This window comes from Plectropomus leopardus, chromosome 8 (genome assembly GCF_026936395.1).
Source record: "Plectropomus leopardus strain MGB_pleo_1.0 chromosome 8, ASM2693639v1, whole genome shotgun sequence".
NCBI classification, from domain to species: domain Eukaryota; kingdom Metazoa; phylum Chordata; class Actinopteri; order Perciformes; family Serranidae; genus Plectropomus; species Plectropomus leopardus.
Window position 1 is genome coordinate 16,203,585 of NC_142183.1, and position 21,268 is coordinate 16,224,852.

Genomic DNA, 21,268 nt, shown 5'->3' on the forward strand with positions numbered 1-21,268 from the left:
GGTACACAAACAAAACAGGCCTGTGATCAGTTGTTTGTAATGAGTGAATCTGACTTCTTCTGGACTGCATTTGTTCAATGCTCTGGCCTCAGTTCTGTGTGTAATTACTTTAGTATGTTTTCCATCATAGTTTATTTTCTTCTTTTCATTTTAAGTGAAACTAGAGGAAGAAGCTTTGGTCAGAGGCCAGTGCCCTCGAGCAAACACTCGCCCCAACCAAAACAATGAGGACACAGTTCTTCTGAGCCAAGAAATCACAGAGAGATGTTGATGTAAAAGAAAAGATATGTGAATGTTTATGCATCATCTGTGGGCTATGTGCATGAACAGAGGACACTGTAATAGCCTAATCGTTTTTTGTTACATATTACATATTGATCTATAGGCCCTTAATGTGCACATCTGTCACCTGTACCCTTTTGGGGTAATATAAAGTTTTGACTTCGTAATCATTTTTATTATCAACTTACTTTAGATTACAGCCTGCACACTTACTGCATTTATATAAAATACTTACTGGAAACCTATACTGGGACAAATGTGTAGTTACAGGGGAAGAAGACAAGAGGTCAGGCAATAAGAACAACTGATTGACAACTGTGTTTAAGTGCAACTTGTATTACTTAAGAAATTACTTAATTAGTAGTATACTTTACTATAGTGTTGCTATCATGTAGATATTTTGTTAGTATCTTTTTATGTAATTTGCATGTAAAGTGTGGTATAGTATAATATAGTATAGAATATTATAATTTAGTATAGCACAATAAAGTACAGTACAGTACAGTATTGTATTGTATTTTTGAAATTCTCCAAGTGTCACATACCCTTGTACCTTCTCAAAGACAGCAGTGAAGATGTGTGTGACTATTAAAAGTGTTGCAGTTGTGTTATATTTATTTACTTGACTTATTTATTTTTGAGGAAGGACATAGGCTGGGTTTATATTAGTATTATTACAACAGTTATTATTTATTTATTTACTGTCTTTTCTTTTTAGGTACTGCCCTTGTTCACTTGATTAAATATGATTTGTTGTGTTTTCTTTTTGTGCAAAACCACTATAAAGTGTTCGAATAAAATTCTGTAAACTCTGAAGTGATTGTTTTAAGAATCACAGATTTCATATTATATCATAATAGTTTATTATTTAGGTGAGACAAGAAGGCATACATAAGCTGAGAAAAGGGAGGTTTGTACAGCAGGAAGTACACCTATAATTTTGGTTTACTCTATTTCCTAAAATTGAAGTGCTACAAACATCAGTCACAAATGCTGAGTGTTTTTTGATAGTGATGGTTTTTTGATATCTAATTTTTACAGCGCACAATGGTGCTACTATGACCGAGATAAAGTGATTATAATGCACAATAAAAATAAGCCCGAGTTGTGAATGCAGACACACAAAAAATATGTTTAGTACAGATTAAAAAAAAGAAAAGTAAAATGCACAATTGCAAATATGCAATGTGCAGAGCAGTGCAATGGATTGAAGGAGATAATGTGCTTTTAGTCCTTTGCAATACTCTCATTTTATGTGCAATATTTTTAATTCTGGTATCTAACTTTTCACATCTACGTATGTTTACGTAGGTACTGCATATGTTTGTTTGTTTGAACTGGTGAGTGTGTGTGAGAGAGAGAGAGAGATTTTAATTAAACTGCTTTTTTTCTGTTTAATTTAAGTATTTTATTCTTATTTATTTCAGCTTCACTCGTGAAGTGCAACTGGAATTCGTTGTACCTGCACAATTAAAATGAAGGTATGGTAAAGTAAGGTAAGAACTGCAATCACAGCACGCTCTAGACAGTAATGTACAACCAACGGACATAAAAGAGAGACAAACGAAAAAGTCAACATAGTCAGGGTTAACTGTTAGTATTGCACCAGCCTAATGATACTGCACCAGCCCCTGAATACAGATATTGCACTGTATATGTACAGCGCCCACTATGAGGTATGCTGATTCTGATCCTCTAAGAGACAAGACTGAAGATGTACAGAGGTCAAAGGTCACCACCATAATGACCTGAAAAAAAAGCTTTTCTTGAGTCTCTCCGTGGTGAATGTGGAGAAACAGATATGTTGCTGACAGCTGGAATAGTTGCTGCGGTTTTGAGGTAATACAAATTATTAATTCTTCATGAGCCACAAGGTTTGGTCATTTCTCGTTCACAGACGGCAGAGGAGGACGCTGATAGCAGTAAAATTTGTTGACCTTAAATTTTCAATCCCCTGCTGCACAATAATGCTGAGAAATATTTTTGTACGAGCTCCGGACATTTCTTTCCGTCGCTTGTGAGCCGATATTGTTGTCAAAGCTGCGTCTCTTTACGATGGCACATTACAAGGAACGGAGGGCCCATCAGGAAAAATAAACGATCAAATAAAACGAGGTTAACTGGCCGTGCCTTTAGTCCTTCTGTTACAGCTGGTTATGGAAACACCTCCTCCTCCTCCTGCTCTACACACACCTGGTCAAAAGTCCACATCCTGGTTACGATCCCTTCATCTGGAAACAAAGAGCCACATAAACAAGTGTCGTTTTCCCAATTAGGAGCAGAAAGGAGGCCCTGAGATGAAGAGAGACAGCGGCAGCTTCTGGAGTCAGCATGAAAGCTGCTCATTTGCTAACGGCCTGCTGGGTTAATTCAACCCCTGCATGAGTGTGTATGTTTTCACACTGGCCTACTGAACTCTTTCATTTTGTGCCATCGCAGGACCTCTGCTGTGGATAAACAGACTCAAAGGAATGAACACATGATAATACACATGCAGAGTCATGACCGCACATTCACACTCTATCACAGAGTGAAGACGCTCCTTTTTTAATAACTATTTCTGTTTGTGGTTTGGCTCTACAAAAAATTGCTGTAATTTAAAAATGTCAAGTCAGGAGTCAGTGTTATCAGTAGTCTGTCCTCCGTCTACTGTATGGCTTTGTGTGTGTGTTCACAGCTGGTTTTAATATAGGAAGAACTGGCAGATATGAAAATAGACAGAAGCAGTGAAAGGAAAAACGGGATTTGGAGCTAAAAGCCATAACAGAGAATAACCCATATATCACAACCCCGTCTTAAATCAGGCATTCACTTATTTTCTATAATCAATCTGTTCTTAAGCCTGAAGTTAAACTGAGAGCAGCGGAGCTGTGAATATTTTAAAAGCTCATACCAAGGCTTTGCTCTTTTATGGTTATGTATATGACATTCAGAACATTAATATAACAGCAAACAACGATTTGCTATGTAGAGATTAAGTTATGTAACGGTGTCCTGATCAGAGGATGAAGTCACACTACATCTACAGCCAGAAAAGCTAACAGCTTCTCTTAACATGACGACTGGAAGCAGGGGAAACAACTAGCCTGGGACATGTTTTTTAAAATACAGATTTTTTCACTTTTACTTCAGTAAAAACTTAATAACCCAACTGTGGCCCCTACTCACATCAGTCCTCATAAGAGTACCATACTTGCACCAACACAAGAACTCCTGCTTCGGCACTGTGTAACTAATTTACTTGTACTTCTACTTGAGAGGGATTCTTGCACTCCAAACTGCGGGACGTGTAATGCTGCCAAACTGGGAGTTAAGCCCTCCATATGAGGACTGCAGGGAGGCAGCTGAGTGTGCAGACAGCCCTCAAGGGATAGACAGTGAGTATTGGTTGGACCGCAGCCCATTGCAGCACACCCAAAAAACTGGCTACACGCGTGCTTTGAGTCATGTAGGCCGCAGAAAGCAATTCATCCTGCAGCAGCTCTCAACGTGGTAGACTTAAGTAGCAAAGATTTCGACAGAGTGCCTCCCCGGACTCTCATTTAAACACTGCTGATCACCTCTGTGGTCAGCTGGACGCTCCTGTTTACACTTTCACTAAACCGTGGTGTCAAAAGCTGCTCAGATAGGAGAAAGTGGAAAATGTGAAGAGACGCAGAATGACAAGTCGTTTCAACACAATAGCAGGTTCTTGGGAGTGCACAATGCTGAGAAACATGTGGGTTGACTGCACTTTTCCTAAAGTACACTGCCAGTGTCAACTGGAAACCTGGACGTCTTGCTGCTACACGTCAGGAGCAGATTCCTGAGGCCGACGGGAAGAAAGCTGCTGAAAAATCTGCTCAACAGAAAGTTATGACCCAATTAGAACAACAGAGGTCCTCTGATGTTTCATCGTGTATCAGTAAACTGTCAACAGATAGATTGACTCATTTAAGCTTGTACAGCGTGTTAAGTTGTCTCTGTCAAGTACTTCCTGAATAAAAAGGGGACCATTTTTAAACAGTAGTTAACAAATTATTGCCTTTTTCTGCTATTTTAACTTTTATCAGTGCAGTAGATACAGACAAAATAAAAATGTATATACCTCCATCAATCAGCCCATAATGACCCCCACTCCTAAGGCTTAGAGAGACACCGCCACCTAGAGGTGAATAGGGAAAACTGCATATAGTTTGATCACAGCACAGATACTCAAAAGGCCCCTGAACTTCATCATAGAAGCAAGACACACAGACTTTGTGGTGGTTTTGCCTCTTTTTTTGGTCACTTGTGTTTCTTTGTAGTCGTTTCACATGTTTTAAAGTAGTTTTGTGTCATTTTCAGAGGAGTTTTGAGTAAATTTGTGGTTTTTTTTGCCCTTTTTTGCTGTTGTTTTGTGTCTCTTTGCAGTTCCTTTGCAAGTGTTATGGTCATTTTGAGACTCTTCTTGGGTTTCATGTGTTAATTTGAGTCACATTTTGCAGCTGACAGCTAGGTTATCAGTGACCAAAAACAAATCCATAGATCCTTGACAGGTGTTGTGATGCCGCTCCCCAATATATGACTGAAATTTCAATGTCATTCGATTAATTGTAAATATTTGCCGGTCTTCTAAAACTATTATGGCACCACAAAACAATTATTCAGTTTGTCATTCAGGATAATAAACTGAGTAGCTTTGGATTTTTTGACTGACATTTCATTGACAAAGAGAATAATCCATTTCTCGCTTTTAAGGGGAATAAAACCAGAAACTGTTTAGCTTTCTTGCTTAAAAAAAAAAGACAAATGATTATTTGATGGACAAAATAGTTGCCAACTAATTTTCTGTAGACGGACCTATCGCTGCAGCTCTTAAATCAAACAAGATATTTGAAGATGTTACATTTGATGTCTCTCATTTTCCCAGACACTTAATTCATAATAGAAGAATTTAAAGAAAATAAATTAACATAGGGCTGTTATATCAGATTAACACTACATGTTTATCACAGCCAAAAGAATTCATAGAAAACAATACTACTGCAATATCTACAGAAAAATTTTGGGGGAAAGCCATTAGTCAAATTCATCTTTCACTTGGTTTATTGTGCATGATATCATGATGGTTTTTTTTTAGCACATTAGTAATATTTCATTTTCTAAATATCAGTTAATATCGGTATTTTGCGACACTCCAAATCATCAGATTAAATCGATAATGAAATTATTTTTGGCCACAGTTTGTCTTTTAGTTACCATTTGAGAGATATGTTTTTAAAAAATCAAGAGAAGCTGACTTATTTAAAGATTTATTAATTTATAATACAAGCTTTTATGTAGACCACATTGCATTTTTAGTTTTTACATTTATTCATACTGAGCTAAACTTCATAGCAGTGACACTGATTGACAAAAACACAAACCAAAGGACACTCAATGGAAGGAATCAAAAGGTTTCCGACTGTTTCTGAAGAAACCGCAGCCCATCAACACTCCCAGTGCACCACCCTTTTTTTTTAAGACCACATGCCCACACTAGTCCTCATACAGTATGCCACGTGCATCACACACCCTCAGACACACTCATACACAAACTCACCCACACTAAAATTGAACAAATACCTATACACAAGATAAAAATCGATATATTTAAATTTCATTATTAATGATATTACTGAATTCCACGATCAAAGGCAAACAAGAAGTAAAGACAGCATCCAAATGAAAAGGAGGTGAAACACCGCCAAAAATTTTCCTTTTAACATTTCATCTAGGAGATATTCTCCCGTTCCTCGCTCTCAGCGTCCAGTAGAGGGGAGGCTCGCACCAACGACACTTCTCCCTCCCATCTTCAACCGCCTCTTCTGTCTGCGTTTAACTGGCCCGCCGTGTAGGCTCCCGTTGTGAGGGAGCATCGACAGCCTAGTCAATAAAGTCAAAGCCAGAGGTGCAAACTCAACACCTGATGGCACACAAGCAGCCCGCCGAATTCTCTGACTCCATCTTTCACAAGCCTAGAGTCTGTTCCCGTGTCTCAAGAACCTGAACGTCCCCTTACGTGTTCACTCTTCCAAATTATAAGTCTTTTCTTTTCTCCATTGGTCCATTTCGAGGAACAAACAGGTGTAAGGTAATGGCACAGACGCCACTGGTGCTGATACAGACCGACCGGTTCAGTTAGTGAGAAACAGTCTCATGAGGAGGATGGCACATTTTCTACCACGTGGGGAATTAAGGTCTGTTCCTCTGACCAGGGGAAAAAAAAAAAAAAAAAGAAGCCATTGAGGGAAAAAAGATGAAACACGATAAACATTTCTGAATTAACGAACTGGTTAAGTGCAATGAGAGGGTTAACACCATTCAGTAAGACCTGGGGAAACATCCATTTGACTAGTAGGGAAGGGTAATAGCCAACACATCCTTTATAGCAACTCAGTGTCCGTGACGAGCGAAGACTCCCCGGGTCTTTTTCCACTATATATGACAGCTCTTAAAAATGCGTCCAGCAGCGAACAGGTCCGCAGCAGAGCGTAGGGTTTCTTATAATGTCTTGATATTCAAATAAAAAGGAATAACAACAGCAAATTCTGCCGACACAGTAAAAGGTTTGGGGGGCAAAAAGTGAATATATTGGCACAAAAAAAAAAAAGCCTCAGATTGGACAAGCGTTCAACCAAAGCAGGCGACAACCCCAACCAGATTTCCTGTGATTTATTCCAAATCCACAGCTGACAGGATGACAGGCAGGAGAGAACTGGGTGTATGCATGTGTGTATGTGTGTATCTGTGTGTGTATGTATCTGTGTGTGTGTGTGCGTGTGTGTGTGGGGTCATTTCTGTTGCTTTACAAGAGGAGACAGCAGTTGCTCTCTGTGGTTTTTTCTCTGTTCCTTTGACCTACAAAGAAAAGACAGGACAGCAGAGACAAGAGGTGAGATACAAACAACCAGCTCAACCTGGAGGAAAGCATGTATCACTCTACAGACGTTCTGCGTGGGTTGAGGTTACCAGCAGAAGCAACTTAACGTCCAATGCAAGATGTATGTGAAAGGTCAAAGCGGAGCCTAAAAAAGTATTTGTGATGCAATACATCAATATATGTATTTTATTAAATACAGTTTCCTTTAACTCTGATAACTCAAACACATTTAAGACCACAATTACACAATTTAGCATGAGTCAGCATAAACATAGCATTATTTAATTAGCTACATAGCAGCAAACTTGTCAAAACTTTGACTAAAAATTATGGCATCGTCATGATTCATGTCTGTGCTCTGCCTGGGCAGACATGGTGCATTAAACGGGGTTACTACACCCTCAAATCCTGCTAGGATCTATAGCCTCACTCCCACTGCACAAAAACCCGCTTATACCCGCTAACATATGGCTTTTTAATGCAATGGGAATGCGCACAATTGGCATTCACACCCAAGTCAAATGACTCAGCAGTAGACACGAGTTTTTATCACCTCTGGCTTCAATCGGCATTGATGGGAACGCAACACCCGGGTGAATGCGGTAATTTAAGCTCTTTAACCGGCGAGATGCAATGACATGCTGTCACTAATTACGGTATGTTTCCTCCTAAGCAGTGCTAAAACAGCGATTTAAATGCATCTGCTCTGAGTTTGCAAGAGACACTGAATAAGTAAGAGATATATAACGAGAAGAAACCACTGAAAAGTGAGACCTCTGCTCCTGCTGCTGTCTGCTGTTTACCTGTTCTCCTGTCTGTGAAGTCGTACACACACACACAGCTGACAGATGAAAGGCCGACTCGCTCTCGAGCAGTAATTTCAGTGGCAGTGAGAATACAGCCATTTAGCGCATTTAACCATGTTTAAAAAACCTGCGTGCACCCGCTTATTGCGGTGGGATGGAAGTATTATCTAAACAGTGCAACAGAGGTGTTTAGTATATAGCAATTTCTCTTCTGTCTGTCATGGCTGTTAGTCAGTCCTAAATATCTTCGAAAATAAACATCATTTGTAGGCTCATGTGTTGTTTTAACTAAAATCTTGTTCATCTACAATGTTGATTTTCACCTATGTTTATCAGGCTTGATAATGCTACAACGACTAGCAGCTGGGTGTGAGAGGCACAAAAGCCTCATTTCCACTGCAAGGATTGACTCAACTACACTGACTCCTGGTACCAGGCTCTTTTTTTCTATTTAGTTTTCCACTGCAGCATATATCCAGTCTGCACTTTGCCCATTTTTAGTGGTACCATTTTCAGCGTGCTACCATTTAATCAAAACTGAGTGAAATTAAAAAATATTGCAGTCACTATTGACCGGAGCTTAGCTTTTTAAAATGGGCGGGTTTGTGCAGGATGTCCTGTGAAAGTGTCAAATCAGTGGTCTGCAGTGTTTTAACTCAATCTTTTAGTACTGGCTCAGCTCACGTGCAACACTGACCGAGATGGGACCAAAAAAAGCACCAGGTAGCATCTGCAAACATTTTCTGACAAAAATGAACGGTTCGAAGCAAGTCGAGTCGAGCTGTGCCATGCCGTGTAGTGGAAGTGAGGTTAAAGTGGGTCAACAGGCTTGACCTCATGTTTCTAACTACACTGTTTTTGGTTGCTGAAGCTTGAAATGTTGCTGTTTAACTAAACTTAAGTAACATAACCTCGTCCAACGTGAATTAATTTCTTAAAGCGAAACCCTGTTCTCAGAACTGACACCTTTTATATCTCACTGTCGTTAGCTATAAGGGTCCCACATCACCCACTCCTGTATGACGATAACAATATTAAACTAGTAATGCTGCAAAAACTTCTACTGAAAAAGGAATCAAAGAAAAGATCCTCACCATGAGAGTTGGGCTCTGGAAGAGTCTCTCTGGCAACCAAGTGCATGACGGTTGTTCGGCCCGGAGGCAGCTTCAGAGCTTTGAGAAAGCAATAAACCTTGTTATTCAAGCTACATTTTAAACTATAATCCTTCAGTATGCTTACGTTTTCAGACAAACAATCATGGGGTTATTGAAAAGACAATTATCCACCCAATTTTAGACTGACAATCTTGTAAGATGGAGAGGTGAAAGAAAATTACCTTAATTTAGTCACATCCTGCATCTGTGATATTGAATCAGCCGGTAGTACTATGTTTAAAGTTAGTGATCCGGTGCATGTATTCACTAAATGTTAAATTAACTTTGTTTTTTTTCTTGGCTATGTACTGGTTATATTATTTTATAAAATCCTGCTGTTAGGCATGACGGCTCCTCACCTCTATTGCTCGGCATGGATGTAATAAACAGACAATAAACAGAACCAGTTCAACCATTTGCCTCAAGAGATCTTTGTGAAACCTTAGACACAACCTTATGAGCTGTTTTGTTGTCATTTTCCAGGGGTGTTTTTAGTATTATAGATGGATAAAAGGTAGCTTTCATTGAGTTTTCTCAGGCGGTGAGGTGGTCTTACCTCCCAGAGTAACGTTGCCATGAAGGAAGCGCCCCTGGAAGATGAGGCGCAGTATACTGGGGCTGCTCACCCTTTCCTCCTCCCATCCTATCAGAGAGCAGAGAAACAAGTACATCAAATGGCCCAGCAAATACTGATACAGTATACATCACAAAATGATATATGGATGTTTAAAAATATGGTAACAATAAATCAGCCCATAGTATTTTTTTAACTTAAACACATAAATAAATAATAAAAATCTTGATACAATTCACTTAAATTTGATTGTTTTCAAAATATTGACCAAAGTAGATACTGAGCAAATATTTTACAGTAAAACAAATAACTTGTGACTAACGTTTTTAAAATCATCTTAAACACAGTTTGGCATCTCTGTGCTGCAAGTTTCTATTACTAATCAGCCACTAGTACATCCATAACAGTATATCTGTAATAGGGATGATAATGATTATTGCCAATCGATTAATCTGTCATTAAGAATTTAATCGAAATTTTGAAATTCAGAAAAAATGCATTTGGTATTGTTCAACAAAAGCAAGGCTTTTATGTTTTTTGTTATTTTTTAAAATACATTTCATCAATCTGTAATTCTACCAAAAATTGATTAAGGAAAGTGTTTCGACTTTGCCACTTTAAGCTGTAATAAGCTAATATTGGCAGATATATTGGCCACATTTATTAATGGGTCTAGCTTTATTGTTTACTGTCACTATTCTAGACCACAATAATAATTTAAATATTAACAATAACACCATTTATTATCAATCTGGTCCCTTTTTTCTGTTAAAAATTAACCTGTAGTCATTTTGAAAACAAGTTTTTCATTACAGGCATTGGAAACTGTCATAGGAAATGGAATAATTAGTAACAATATTCAGTTAGTTATAATTATCCTCATAAAAGCAAATACATTTTTATTACTTATTCGGAAAAAATGACAATAAATATGAGCCAGCAAAAACTGTGACTGAATCAGAATGACTGCTCAGTGCAGAATAATAAAATCCGTAAAATATAGAAATTGAAACTTAACACACACAAAAATACTGAAAAACGAATCCTACAAAAACGTACCTGCAGGCCAGTTCTCAAATACATGCTTGGCGATGTCTGTGGCCGAGTCATTTGGGGAGAAAGTAAAGTCTTGCGTTTTCCCACTGACCAGGATAAGGCGGAGGTGCACCTAAAACAAAAAACAAAAACAGCTCAGTCGCAGTCCACAAAAATGTCGTAGCAGACGAGACAAAACCCAAAAACTTCCATTACTGTTCTTGTTAATTAGTTGTGGTGGAATCCCTCCACTTCCTCTAACCTCTGCAGACATGAGGTGACCTCCAGAAGGCTGTGAAGAGATGGGCATTCCAGTCTAATTAGATTTATCCACACCAGATCTCCACCCTTTGACTGGGCGACTTCATTCACTGAGGGCTTACACTGAAGTGAGCCCCTGTTGCCAGAGACGACAACAGATAAGGGTGGGGCTGACGGGGGAACACTGGCCCTTTAGTTCCAGGGTGCTGCGAGCTCCTCTCCGGGCTGTCGGCCTAATGCGATAACCCCAGGTGTCCCAGACAGCTCTGGGCCATGTTATTAAATTTACATGGCCAGTGCGTAGCCCCAAGGGGGACTGTGCATATGTGTGGGAGGGTCTTTAACAGCGGGGCTTCCTCCAAATTTTATCCTCTGGGCAACTACACAAACCAATCTGTTAAATATAAGAAGGAGTTGCCTGTCTAATGTGCCTTGAAGGCCTAAATATTACGCTACCATCGGGATATCCATGTGGGACAGTCCACATTTATTCCACCACAAGACTTAAACATATCGCACTAATTCTCCATGTATGGCACAAACACATTACACACACTATAGTAGAGCTGATACGATAATTGATTAAAACATAAAATGCTACTATTTTGATATTCAACTTATTAATCATTCATTTTTCAAGTTCCAACTTCTTTACTGTGATGATTTTTTACTTTTCTTTGTCTTGTTTTATGTGGACTTTTCTCCACAGAAAACAAAGGTTACAGAAAAGGTGTCACATTGGCTTCAGGAAATTCTGATGGACATTTTCTGACATTTCATGAACCAAATAATTACGGAATATGATTAGCAAGTTAATCAACCCTTGAGAAAATAACATTAGCTGCAGCCCTTTCTTGAAGCGGGGTTGCTACTAAAGGTTATTTTCAATGTCAGATAATGGTGAAAAATGTCAGTCAGCATTTACCAAAACCCAAAATCAGGTCTTGTTTTGTCCACAACCCAAAGATCTTCAGTTCGCTGTCATAAGGAAGCAAAAACCAGAAGATGTTCACATTTATAAGAAGCTGGAAAAGAAATTTCACTTTTTTGTGTGCGAAAGCGAAAAAATGACTATTAAAGGTGAGGGAAGAAAATCAATACTGCGTAGTTGCGCAAAATTTCCGTGGAATTATCAATACACAGACGCCAACTAACGATTATTTACTATAGAAGTCATTGCAAACTTTTGGTAACCTGACTAGACTTATAACACCAACTGATTAATCCATCCATTAGAAATATTTTGCTGCAATAAAGATGACTTAAAGAGAAATAAACAGACTAAAATTTCAAAAAACTTCAAATGATGACGAGGTGTTCCTTGGGAGACATAATTTTAAGTTGAAAAATGGAATATATCACATTTTGTTATTATTACAATATTCAAAATGCTGCAAAATATTTTAAATTGCCATAATATTTTATTATGACTAAAGTATTGTGATAATATTGTATCGTAGGGGCCTCTGCTGATTCCCACTCCTACTGACTATCAGGTTGAATGGAGGGCGGTCGCATGTGGGTGAACAGTCGGTGAGATTTTATAAATTGATTTTAGTCACAATTTTAGGGAAATTATCCTAAACAGTAAGAAAACACAGCCAAAGATTTTTATTGGACCAGACAGATGATCACTCTGCCCCGACTCAACCAATCAACTGACCTAAGTCCAACAGAGATTAAGAGTTAGTTTGACTAAATATCTTTCATTGCTTGTAATCATGCACAAGATTTTAATGTTTCCTTTAATGGAACTTTTCATCTACTGCTATATTAATAGATGTTGTCCATTCAAATAAATTGTGGTTTGGAGTCCCTCCAGCTCCTCATTAATTTCAGATGGTCATTAATAGCAATAGCAAAGGATTTACAATCCTGATTTTTCATTTATATCAGTTTGTACATTGAGTTTATACTGTAAATATAGTCAGCTCAGGGTCAGGACTAAAACATCACTCTGACCTGAATTATTGATCCACTTTGGCCATCAGTCACATAATGTATGCTGCTGCAAGTACTGCTCTTCATTAATCCATTAATCCATCATCTCCAATCAATCATGCCGCTACTCCGAAAAATTACTTTAAAGAATAAATGTATCCCACCAATTGAATCTTTCTATGTAGACGTCTCTACTCAAGAGTGAGAATCGACAAGAGGGGATTAATTTCCCCCGACATTTGCCCTTCATCAAAAGGTGGGACATGAACTTTCTTTGGGGTTCACACATCACAGAGGCGAGAACAAAGAGACTTAACCACGAGGTATGACGTCAGCGAAGGACAACCCCAATCTCTGATCTGTTTACAAATACAATTCTCCTGCGGTGGTTCTCTGCCCACCCCTCCCCCTCCGAACCGAATAACCTCATTGCGGGGTTACATGCCCATGTCATCATTAACAAGCTTTGTCCTCGTCCCTATCCCTTTCATCCGCGACAAAGTAAAAACAAAGTCAAATCTGCCATGTTACCCATGGCAACATCCCTAATCACAAATGTTCTTTAGGTTGTCCAATCCAAGATAAGATATTAAAACCTTCATACATGGTTATGAATTACTATTTTTAAGTGTTAAAAGACCCAGTAAAGGATTATCCATTTCTAATGTTGGTCAGGTTTCCTAAAATCAAAATCATCTATAGCTCCTACATAAAACATCTGATGTTTTTGTTTAGTTAAGCACCAAGTCAAACTCCTTATAAGAGCAAAACAATAATAAAAACAATAAGGGGCGATGAAGTGTATAGGTCTGGAAAGATTAACATTTCTAAGGGGAAGCGAAAATACTTTTTTCAGCTAAGGGAACTGTACATAAATAACTTAAACTCTTATCATTATTTTCATAAGCCCAAGGTGACACCTTCAAATGTGTTGTTTTGTGACCAAAATCCAAAAACAAATCTTCACATTGGAACGCCAAAACAAGCAATTTCTTTTTTAATAATCATATGAATAATGAATCGACTATCAAAATTGTTACAGATTATTTTTCTGTCACTGGATTAACTGATTAATCAACTAATTGTTCGAGCACCAATTGCTTCCCCAAAACTCACATTCACACTAGAACAACTGATTGTCTAACTGACCAGTGGATCACTATAAAATATTTTCTCATTTCTGATATTGAATTAAATGTGTTTATCATTCATCCAGCGAAGATGCATAAAATTCAGCTGGTTATAGCTTCACAAATTCAAAAACATACTAGTTTGTCTTAATGAAATATTACTAGAAAGTGGATACATGCAGGTGAGAAAGCCAGGTGTAGTAGTTAACAAAAATATTCCTATTAACTTCCACTACCATTTCTGATCTGTCTCTAAACAAGTGTTGTCCATTCCTACAGTGGGGGGGCCGTAGCCAGGATTTAGTAAGAGGGTAAAATCAATTGGCGTCTAAACCTTGAAAGGAAAGTAGGGCAACGTTTTAACTGAGATTAGACAGATGGTGTTCACAGGAACAGCAGTCACTGTCCCAGCTAAGTGTTTGTGGTCGTTGGCTAATCCATGTCTCCCCCCTCCCTCCTACTCCAACCCCCAAACTCTAAATTAATTTAACAAGGAGAAACGTTAATTTAACATTAATACACTTGATTTTTATGGTGCTATGTCTGTGTATTGCAGGTGTGACAGACCACAATGCAGAGAACACAAGTTATCAGCAATCAAAGATTATCACCTGGGCTCTGGAGAAAGGTGTCAGACCCCAAAACACTCACCATATCAAGATCCCTCTGGGTGGTCATGGCTCAGGAAGGAGGAAGGCCGTGGACGTGGATCAGAGAGAACAGGGCTGGTGTGCTTCAGCTGCTGGAGACGGGGCCTGAGCCCTGACACAAACAACACAAACATTATGAAGGTGCTTCCCACAGCCTGGCACCATAACTGTACTGCACATAATCCATTATCCACCGAGCTAACATGTCGCTAACGTCAGTGCTAACATCATAACATTGGCAATCAAACGTCAAACACGAACGATTGATTTAGATACATTAAATAGTACAGGTAGTGTGCAGAAACAGTCTCATGTCACCATATTTTAGCTTATTAAAATAACGAACTTAGCTTGTCAAGCTACGGCAGCGATCTCAGTAGTCTAACAGTTACCATTTAGCTGGTAGAGCTAGCGGGCTAATGTTTCTTATATCAGCTGGATTCAACCATAGTTGCAAATTAGCTGGCTAATGCTAATAAAAAAGCTGATGTTGTTAATCGGCAAGGAAATGTACGTCGTCCGAGGACAGCAACTAGCCCCGAGTTTCTTCCTGACAGATGTCGAAACTGATCGCTGAAAATAGGAAGGCTTCGGCTAACATTAGCTCATGATGCCAATCCTGATATCGCTGGCTAGCTTCGAGCTAACTGCCTAACTAGATGTGCAACGAAAATGTTTGTCCTCTCGGGCTCACCTGCATCTGATGACTTTGATGAAATTTTGCATCCAGTTGAGTTGACGAATCAGCGGGAAGCGCTTTTCATGGGGAAAATATCGAGTGTAGATGGATATCGTTGACTGTGGTATCGGTGGCTAATGGACGGGAAGACGCCGGATGTCAGCTGGTTGTAAACACAGACACACGCCGCTAACACTTCTGGGAGTTGAAGTCAGGAGCGAGGAAATCCCAACCCTGCAGATAAGAACCCCTTCTGCTGCTTGGTTTAGGCTACTGCATTCAGGGTCCCCACACATTTTCACAATTTAAAAACGTTTACATGATATGTACACTTGTGGAGGGAAACATTTTTGAAACGTTTGAAAAACTTGAAAAATTTTAGAAAATTGGGACTTGTTTAGATATTTTCAACTAAGACACTTTTATAATACAGACATTAAAAAGAGAATTTCAGAAGAAGCTAACAATGTGATAAAAGTATTGACTGTTGCATATAAACTAACCCCCTCCAAAATTGTTTCGAAAATGTAGCCTATAGGAGTTTACATAAAATATAATGGAAAGAATAATTTTACGTGAAATCAAAATAGGCAGAACAGAACATTAATCTGTCGGGGGATGAGCGGCATTTAATCTGTGGCACACAGCAAACCTCCACCAGCTCTTAAAGATGGAGAGAATTCGGCTGGAAAATTATAATTTGATTTTTTATCACAACATGTATAAAATACAAACAATTAGGCAAACAACAGCACTGCTGGAGATGCTGTGGGCAAGTGGATTTTAATCAGTCCCATATATTTTGGTAGCGCATATAATTACAAACATTTTGGGATGGGTTTATTTTGATATTTGATGGAATTTTAAGTTAGGCGATATGAAGGCACCCATGCATTGTGTATCTGGGACTGATACCAGAGGACATCATTCATAAGGACATCTTTCTGTTCAAAATCCCTACACTGGCATGTAAAAAGGCCAGTACTGAAAGCAGGCTGAAATATGACCCTCCAAATCCAGGACAGTGGATGGATATTGCAGAGGAACTATACTCTATGTCAAAATTGACCTTTCACCTAAGGACTAAAGTAAGGACACTTGCACAACGCTGGAAGAAATGTACAGACTATAAGAGAAAAGAAGTGTTGCAGTGGTACCCACTTGTTTTCTTTTGTTAACTTTAGGACCCATGTTAAAATGTCAGAGAACGTTCATATTGTATTACACAAACAAAACTGTATAGTATACTTCTACTCCCTAGTATGAATATAAACCAGCAACCTTTTCAAATCTCTAATACCTCTTTAAAACTTACTTAGACACTTAGAATATATCAATCTGGCACTGGCTTTCAAGTATGAGGGAAAACGGGAATAATTATAATATGAGTGTATTCTTAATGTATTTGATTATGAACTTATTTATTGACGCATGTCTGAAAAACAATGCTGCAACATAAGAATGTAGGCAAATACTTTTTAAGTCTTGACTGGATGTGGAAGGTTATCTGCAGAAGATCACTGTAACAATTAATTTGATTACAGCAAAATTTCATGACTTTCCAAAACTTTTCATTTTCATAACTTTTCCAGGCCTAGAAACTAAGATTGTGAAATTCCATGAACTTTTCAGTTTTTCCATGACTGTGGGAACCCTGCCAGTTAGATAAATTCCTCAGGTATTCAGACAGTTTACACACTTGCGAAGCATTACATAATTCAATGTAACTGCCCACAATACCTGTCTCCCATTGCCTCCCCAAATCTGAACTGCCATATCCTCTAAATTTTGCTGTTGTCTTGTGTTCTTGTATTTGTGTCTGTTCTGTTCATGAAGTGTTTTTTCAGTACTTTGTATTCTCTATTCTCTATTTTGTATTTGTATTTGTATTTCTTTTTGCATTTCATGTAAAGCGTATTTGAGTATCTAGAAAAGTGCTATATAAGTCATATCTATTATTATTATAACTATTATTATTATTAAAATGACGTCATGCTTTGACAAAAAAAGAAAAATAGCATTTCAGAGATGGAGACTCTACATGTAATAAGGCAGAGTTTGAAGTGTAAAACAAACAGATACAAAATTACTACAAAGAGATGCAAAACAGCTGCAAATGGATACAACTTCAAAAACAGGCAAAACCACAAAGACACACAAAATATACAAAAAGAGTCGCAAAGCAACTATGAAGAGATTCAAAATGACCGCCAAGAGACACAGCGAGACTGGGACTGCCCCCATTAACTAGTGCCAGTGCTAAGTACGAGTGCTTCAGAAACACCAATTTAAGGTCCACTTATATAAACGAGTGACAGATATATAGTAAATTCTTCTGATAGATTATTCTGAAATGTTCAAAATGTTTGTTTTTATATACTATACATACTGTAAATATGTATGATTTTTTTTGTGTTACATGTAATGCTTTGGCAATACTATTTTTTGCAATGGTCATACCAATAAAGCAACTATGAATTTAAATTTGAGAGAGAGATTGAGATTTAAGGAGAGAGAGTGAGAATGAGGAAGTCAACGGTAGAACCTTGTGTTTTTACGAATGTTACAATTCAATAACAATAAAATATTTCAATATTTCCAACTTCTGGGGTTTCATCTTTTTCTAGGGCCAGACCTTTTGAGGACTGCAAGACTGAATATTTTCAAGTATTGTGACCTCAATTTTGTACATGTCAAAAAGGGGAAAACCTCTATTCCATCTTCATCAAAGCAGAAAAATATTTTGTTCACAGAATCACTTCAGTGGTATAAACAGAAAAATTGGCATCATGCTAACCAGTTTGCACCAAGTCAAGTAAGGTGAGGTCATTTTCTGAAGTAAGGCGCAGAGAGTTAACACTTAGCATGCTGGTATAACTGTACAGCTCAAGTTAACTGATTACTGAATATCTTTACTTGGTGATGTAGTAAAACAAATCAAGTTAATCAACAGGATGACATGACATTTAGACCACTGATTCTCAAAGAAGGGAGCAGGGAACTCCAGGGAGTCCTTGAATTTTTTTCAGAGTGATTGATATAAATTATATTTTTCATCTTTTGTTATTATACCATATGACATTAATTTACTATAATCAGAATCAGCATTATGTAGTCTATGTATGCACTAACAGCAAAACACGTTCTCTTGAAATGTGTGTATGTTATGAAATGTACTTAAAATGTGCCCTTTTCTCTTGATTTGCACTTTAAAATGTTCTAATATCTTACTAATACATTTGACTTGACTTGTTCTTTTACATAACTATGACAAATAAGTGTAAAAAATAGGCTGTGAAATTATTCCAAGGTACATACCTGAGGGCTCTCCAGTTTATTCTCTGTCCTCTGAGGGTTCCTTAACTGAAAAAGAAATTGAGAACATTTGATTTAGACAACAGATTTACATTCACACTAAAAAAAGAAGCAATGCAAATGTTTTACATAGACGACTGACTGCAAAGCTTTTAGGTATACCACCCCTTTGGATTTAAAGGAGAATTAAGAGTGTGTGAGCACACAAAAATCATTCTCCACAGAGCATCAGGTGGCCTGGTGGTGAAGACACATGCCTGCAGGATCTACAGTTCAGTTAAGGTCAGGGACCTTTGTTGCATGTCACATCCCTCTTCCTCTCGCCCTGCATTTCTTATCAGTGTCTCTACAGGCACTATCACAGGGCCATAACCATAGAGTCAACACATGAAGGGACCAAATCTGCCCGGAGGGTTTGAGGTCTTCTCATGTCTAAATAAATTAAACATGCAGTGCGATATGAATGATTGACACTTATCTCAGATTTTACGTAAGCTATCTGACGAATATAATGTAATAAAGACATTAACCCTCTGAAACCTGGATCGACATCAGCTGTCTTGTGCTGCCTGCAGACACCTTTCACAAGCATCTGAACCTTTGAAACATGAGTTTTTTGATTACTTTCAAAAAAAGGAAAAGGTAATCAGACACTTTATATGAATTGTTTCACAAATTGCAAAAAAAACTACATAAACATATATATATAATAAAAGGTCATGGTTTCAAGGGGATTAATGTCTGTGTTACACCACATGGACAAAGCACATGCGTTATACTAGAACTAGTAGAGATAATAATGATAATAATGGTATTTTGTTAAATTTATTTGTGATTATGATTAAATTTGCTCAGGATTATTTCAGACAGCAATGCATGGTTGACTGTCACAGAAAAGCAGTTTTTTTTTTTAAATGAAAAAACGACAGCTGTGGCCAGAGGCATTATGTTTTCAGGTTGTCTGTCTGACTCATTTTCCTGAACGCAATATCTCGAAGATATCTTTAAGAGATAGATAGAGAGAGATTGTCTTCAAATTTGGCACAAACATCCATTTTGACTCAACAATGAACTGATTAGAATTTAGTGGTTAAAGGTCATTGTCACTCACAAACATGTTTTTGGCCATTACTCAGGAATTCATATGCTAATTATGACAATAATTCACGCAAATGTCTAACAGGATAAAATGATGAAGTGATGACATTTTATGTCCTAAAGGTCAGAGGTCGACTTCACACATCATAATGACCTGTAAAAACACCGTTTTTGGCAATTATTAAACCCCATAACTCAGGAACAGAGGGGCGATATTTGGACAGATACTGAATTATTGACACTAATCTTGGTTGTTCATCTTGAAACTCTGCTCATCTTCTGTGCTGACGGGTTGAAGTTGTGTGTGAAGCATCTTTGTTTTAGGATATGTAGCTTCTTCGCAGCATCATCCATATGTGAAGCATTGTCTACTGTCACAACTGCAAAGACATCTGCACAGACATGGATTTAAACTTTAACTGCAACTTGATTGGTTTGCAGAGGCATACAACTGTGAGCAATGAACTATAGTTTGTTTATATAATTTTGTATTAATATAAGGGGGGGGGGGGGGTAGCAAATATAAATATAAAGAGGGATGTGCCCTTCCATTTCATAATTACTGCCTTGCACTATCAACTAACAGATAATGCCCAAAAAATAGGCTAATCTTAAAAAATACAATAATTAACTGCTATTTGTATAAGGAATTGCAACACTAAGGTACATCAGCTGCATTGTTTACCAATCTTGTGTCTCTGGCTTTTAGAGTCTTGTGTCAAAATGTTGAGTAGTTATCTTTAAGTTTATTTACTGCTCACGTATTTATATTTCTTTTTTAAAAATCTTTTTATTTTAGCTTTTTAATTTCTGTTTTATCCATTTTATTTCCTTTTATTTGTGGTTTGATTGCTGTTATTGTTTCTGATGTTTTTGGTCTATTTCTTTGTATTGTTTTATACTGACATTATGTATCCTGCATCTTGTATTATTTGTCCTCTGGTTTTAATTTTATCCTAACTCTGCCCTAGTTTATTCTCACTTGTGCTGAATAGGACTGTTTGGCTTTCAGTTGTTTTATCGCCACATATTTCAGCTTTGCTCTGTTTGTCAAAGCACTTTGTAAACCATTTTTAAAGGTGCTATACACATAAAGTTATTATTATCATTATTATTAGTATTATTACATGGTGCCTATTCATAAATAAAGTCATTCTCATGGGTTAATTAAATTAGGCCAAATGAAAACTGGTACATATACAAATGGGAATATGGGGTTGGTTTCTGGGGCTCTGGTCTCTAAACTATTTTGTTGTCTGAAGTGTGCATCGTGTATGATCAAAAAATTGGAGGATGGGGCACTTACAATGCACAGAGGGCAGTTAACAAGTTGTTTTTCTTTGTTTCTTGGAAGAGGGGGAGGTCTATTAGAGGCCAATGACTATTGTTGCCAACATATACACCTGAATCTGGCCATGCATTATAATTATTATACATTTCTATTATTGTTAAAATATGTT

At 37.7% G+C, this 21,268-nt stretch overlaps 1 protein-coding gene and 1 long non-coding RNA gene across 2 annotated transcripts in view; both read right to left on the reverse strand.

Moving 5' to 3' along the window:
- Window positions 1–21,268, reverse strand: part of LOC148188882 (uncharacterized) — a 43,756-nt gene that overhangs the window by 13,693 nt on the left and 8,795 nt on the right. The window contains exon 2 of the long non-coding RNA XR_015777253.1: window positions 18,714–18,758. This is a non-coding gene — a long non-coding RNA (uncharacterized LOC148188882). The remainder of the gene's footprint in view (window positions 1–18,713; window positions 18,759–21,268) is intronic.
- On the reverse strand, window positions 5,540–15,572 carry ubl3b (ubiquitin-like 3b). Its single transcript, XM_042493989.2, has 6 exons — window positions 15,411–15,572; window positions 14,718–14,828; window positions 10,759–10,867; window positions 9,682–9,768; window positions 9,066–9,143; window positions 5,540–7,143 (listed from the first exon to the last, which is right to left on the reverse strand). The coding sequence occupies exons 2-6, from the start codon at window positions 14,742–14,744 to the stop codon at window positions 7,091–7,093; spliced, it is 354 nt and encodes a 117-aa protein (XP_042349923.1). The 5' UTR covers window positions 14,745–14,828; window positions 15,411–15,572; the 3' UTR covers window positions 5,540–7,090.

Excerpts from the sequence above, each read along its gene's own strand:
- ubl3b (XM_042493989.2), bottom strand. The coding sequence starts at position 14,744 with ATGACCACCCAGAGGGATCTTGATATG. Across the intron at positions 9,769-10,758 it reads ATTTGAGAACTGGCCTGCAG|GATGGGAGGAGGAAAGGGTG; the intron begins GTACGTTTTTGT and ends GCTCTCTGATAG. Across the intron at positions 9,144-9,681 it reads TGGCAACGTTACTCTGGGAG|CTCTGAAGCTGCCTCCGGGC; the intron begins GTAAGACCACCT and ends GCTTTCTCAAAG.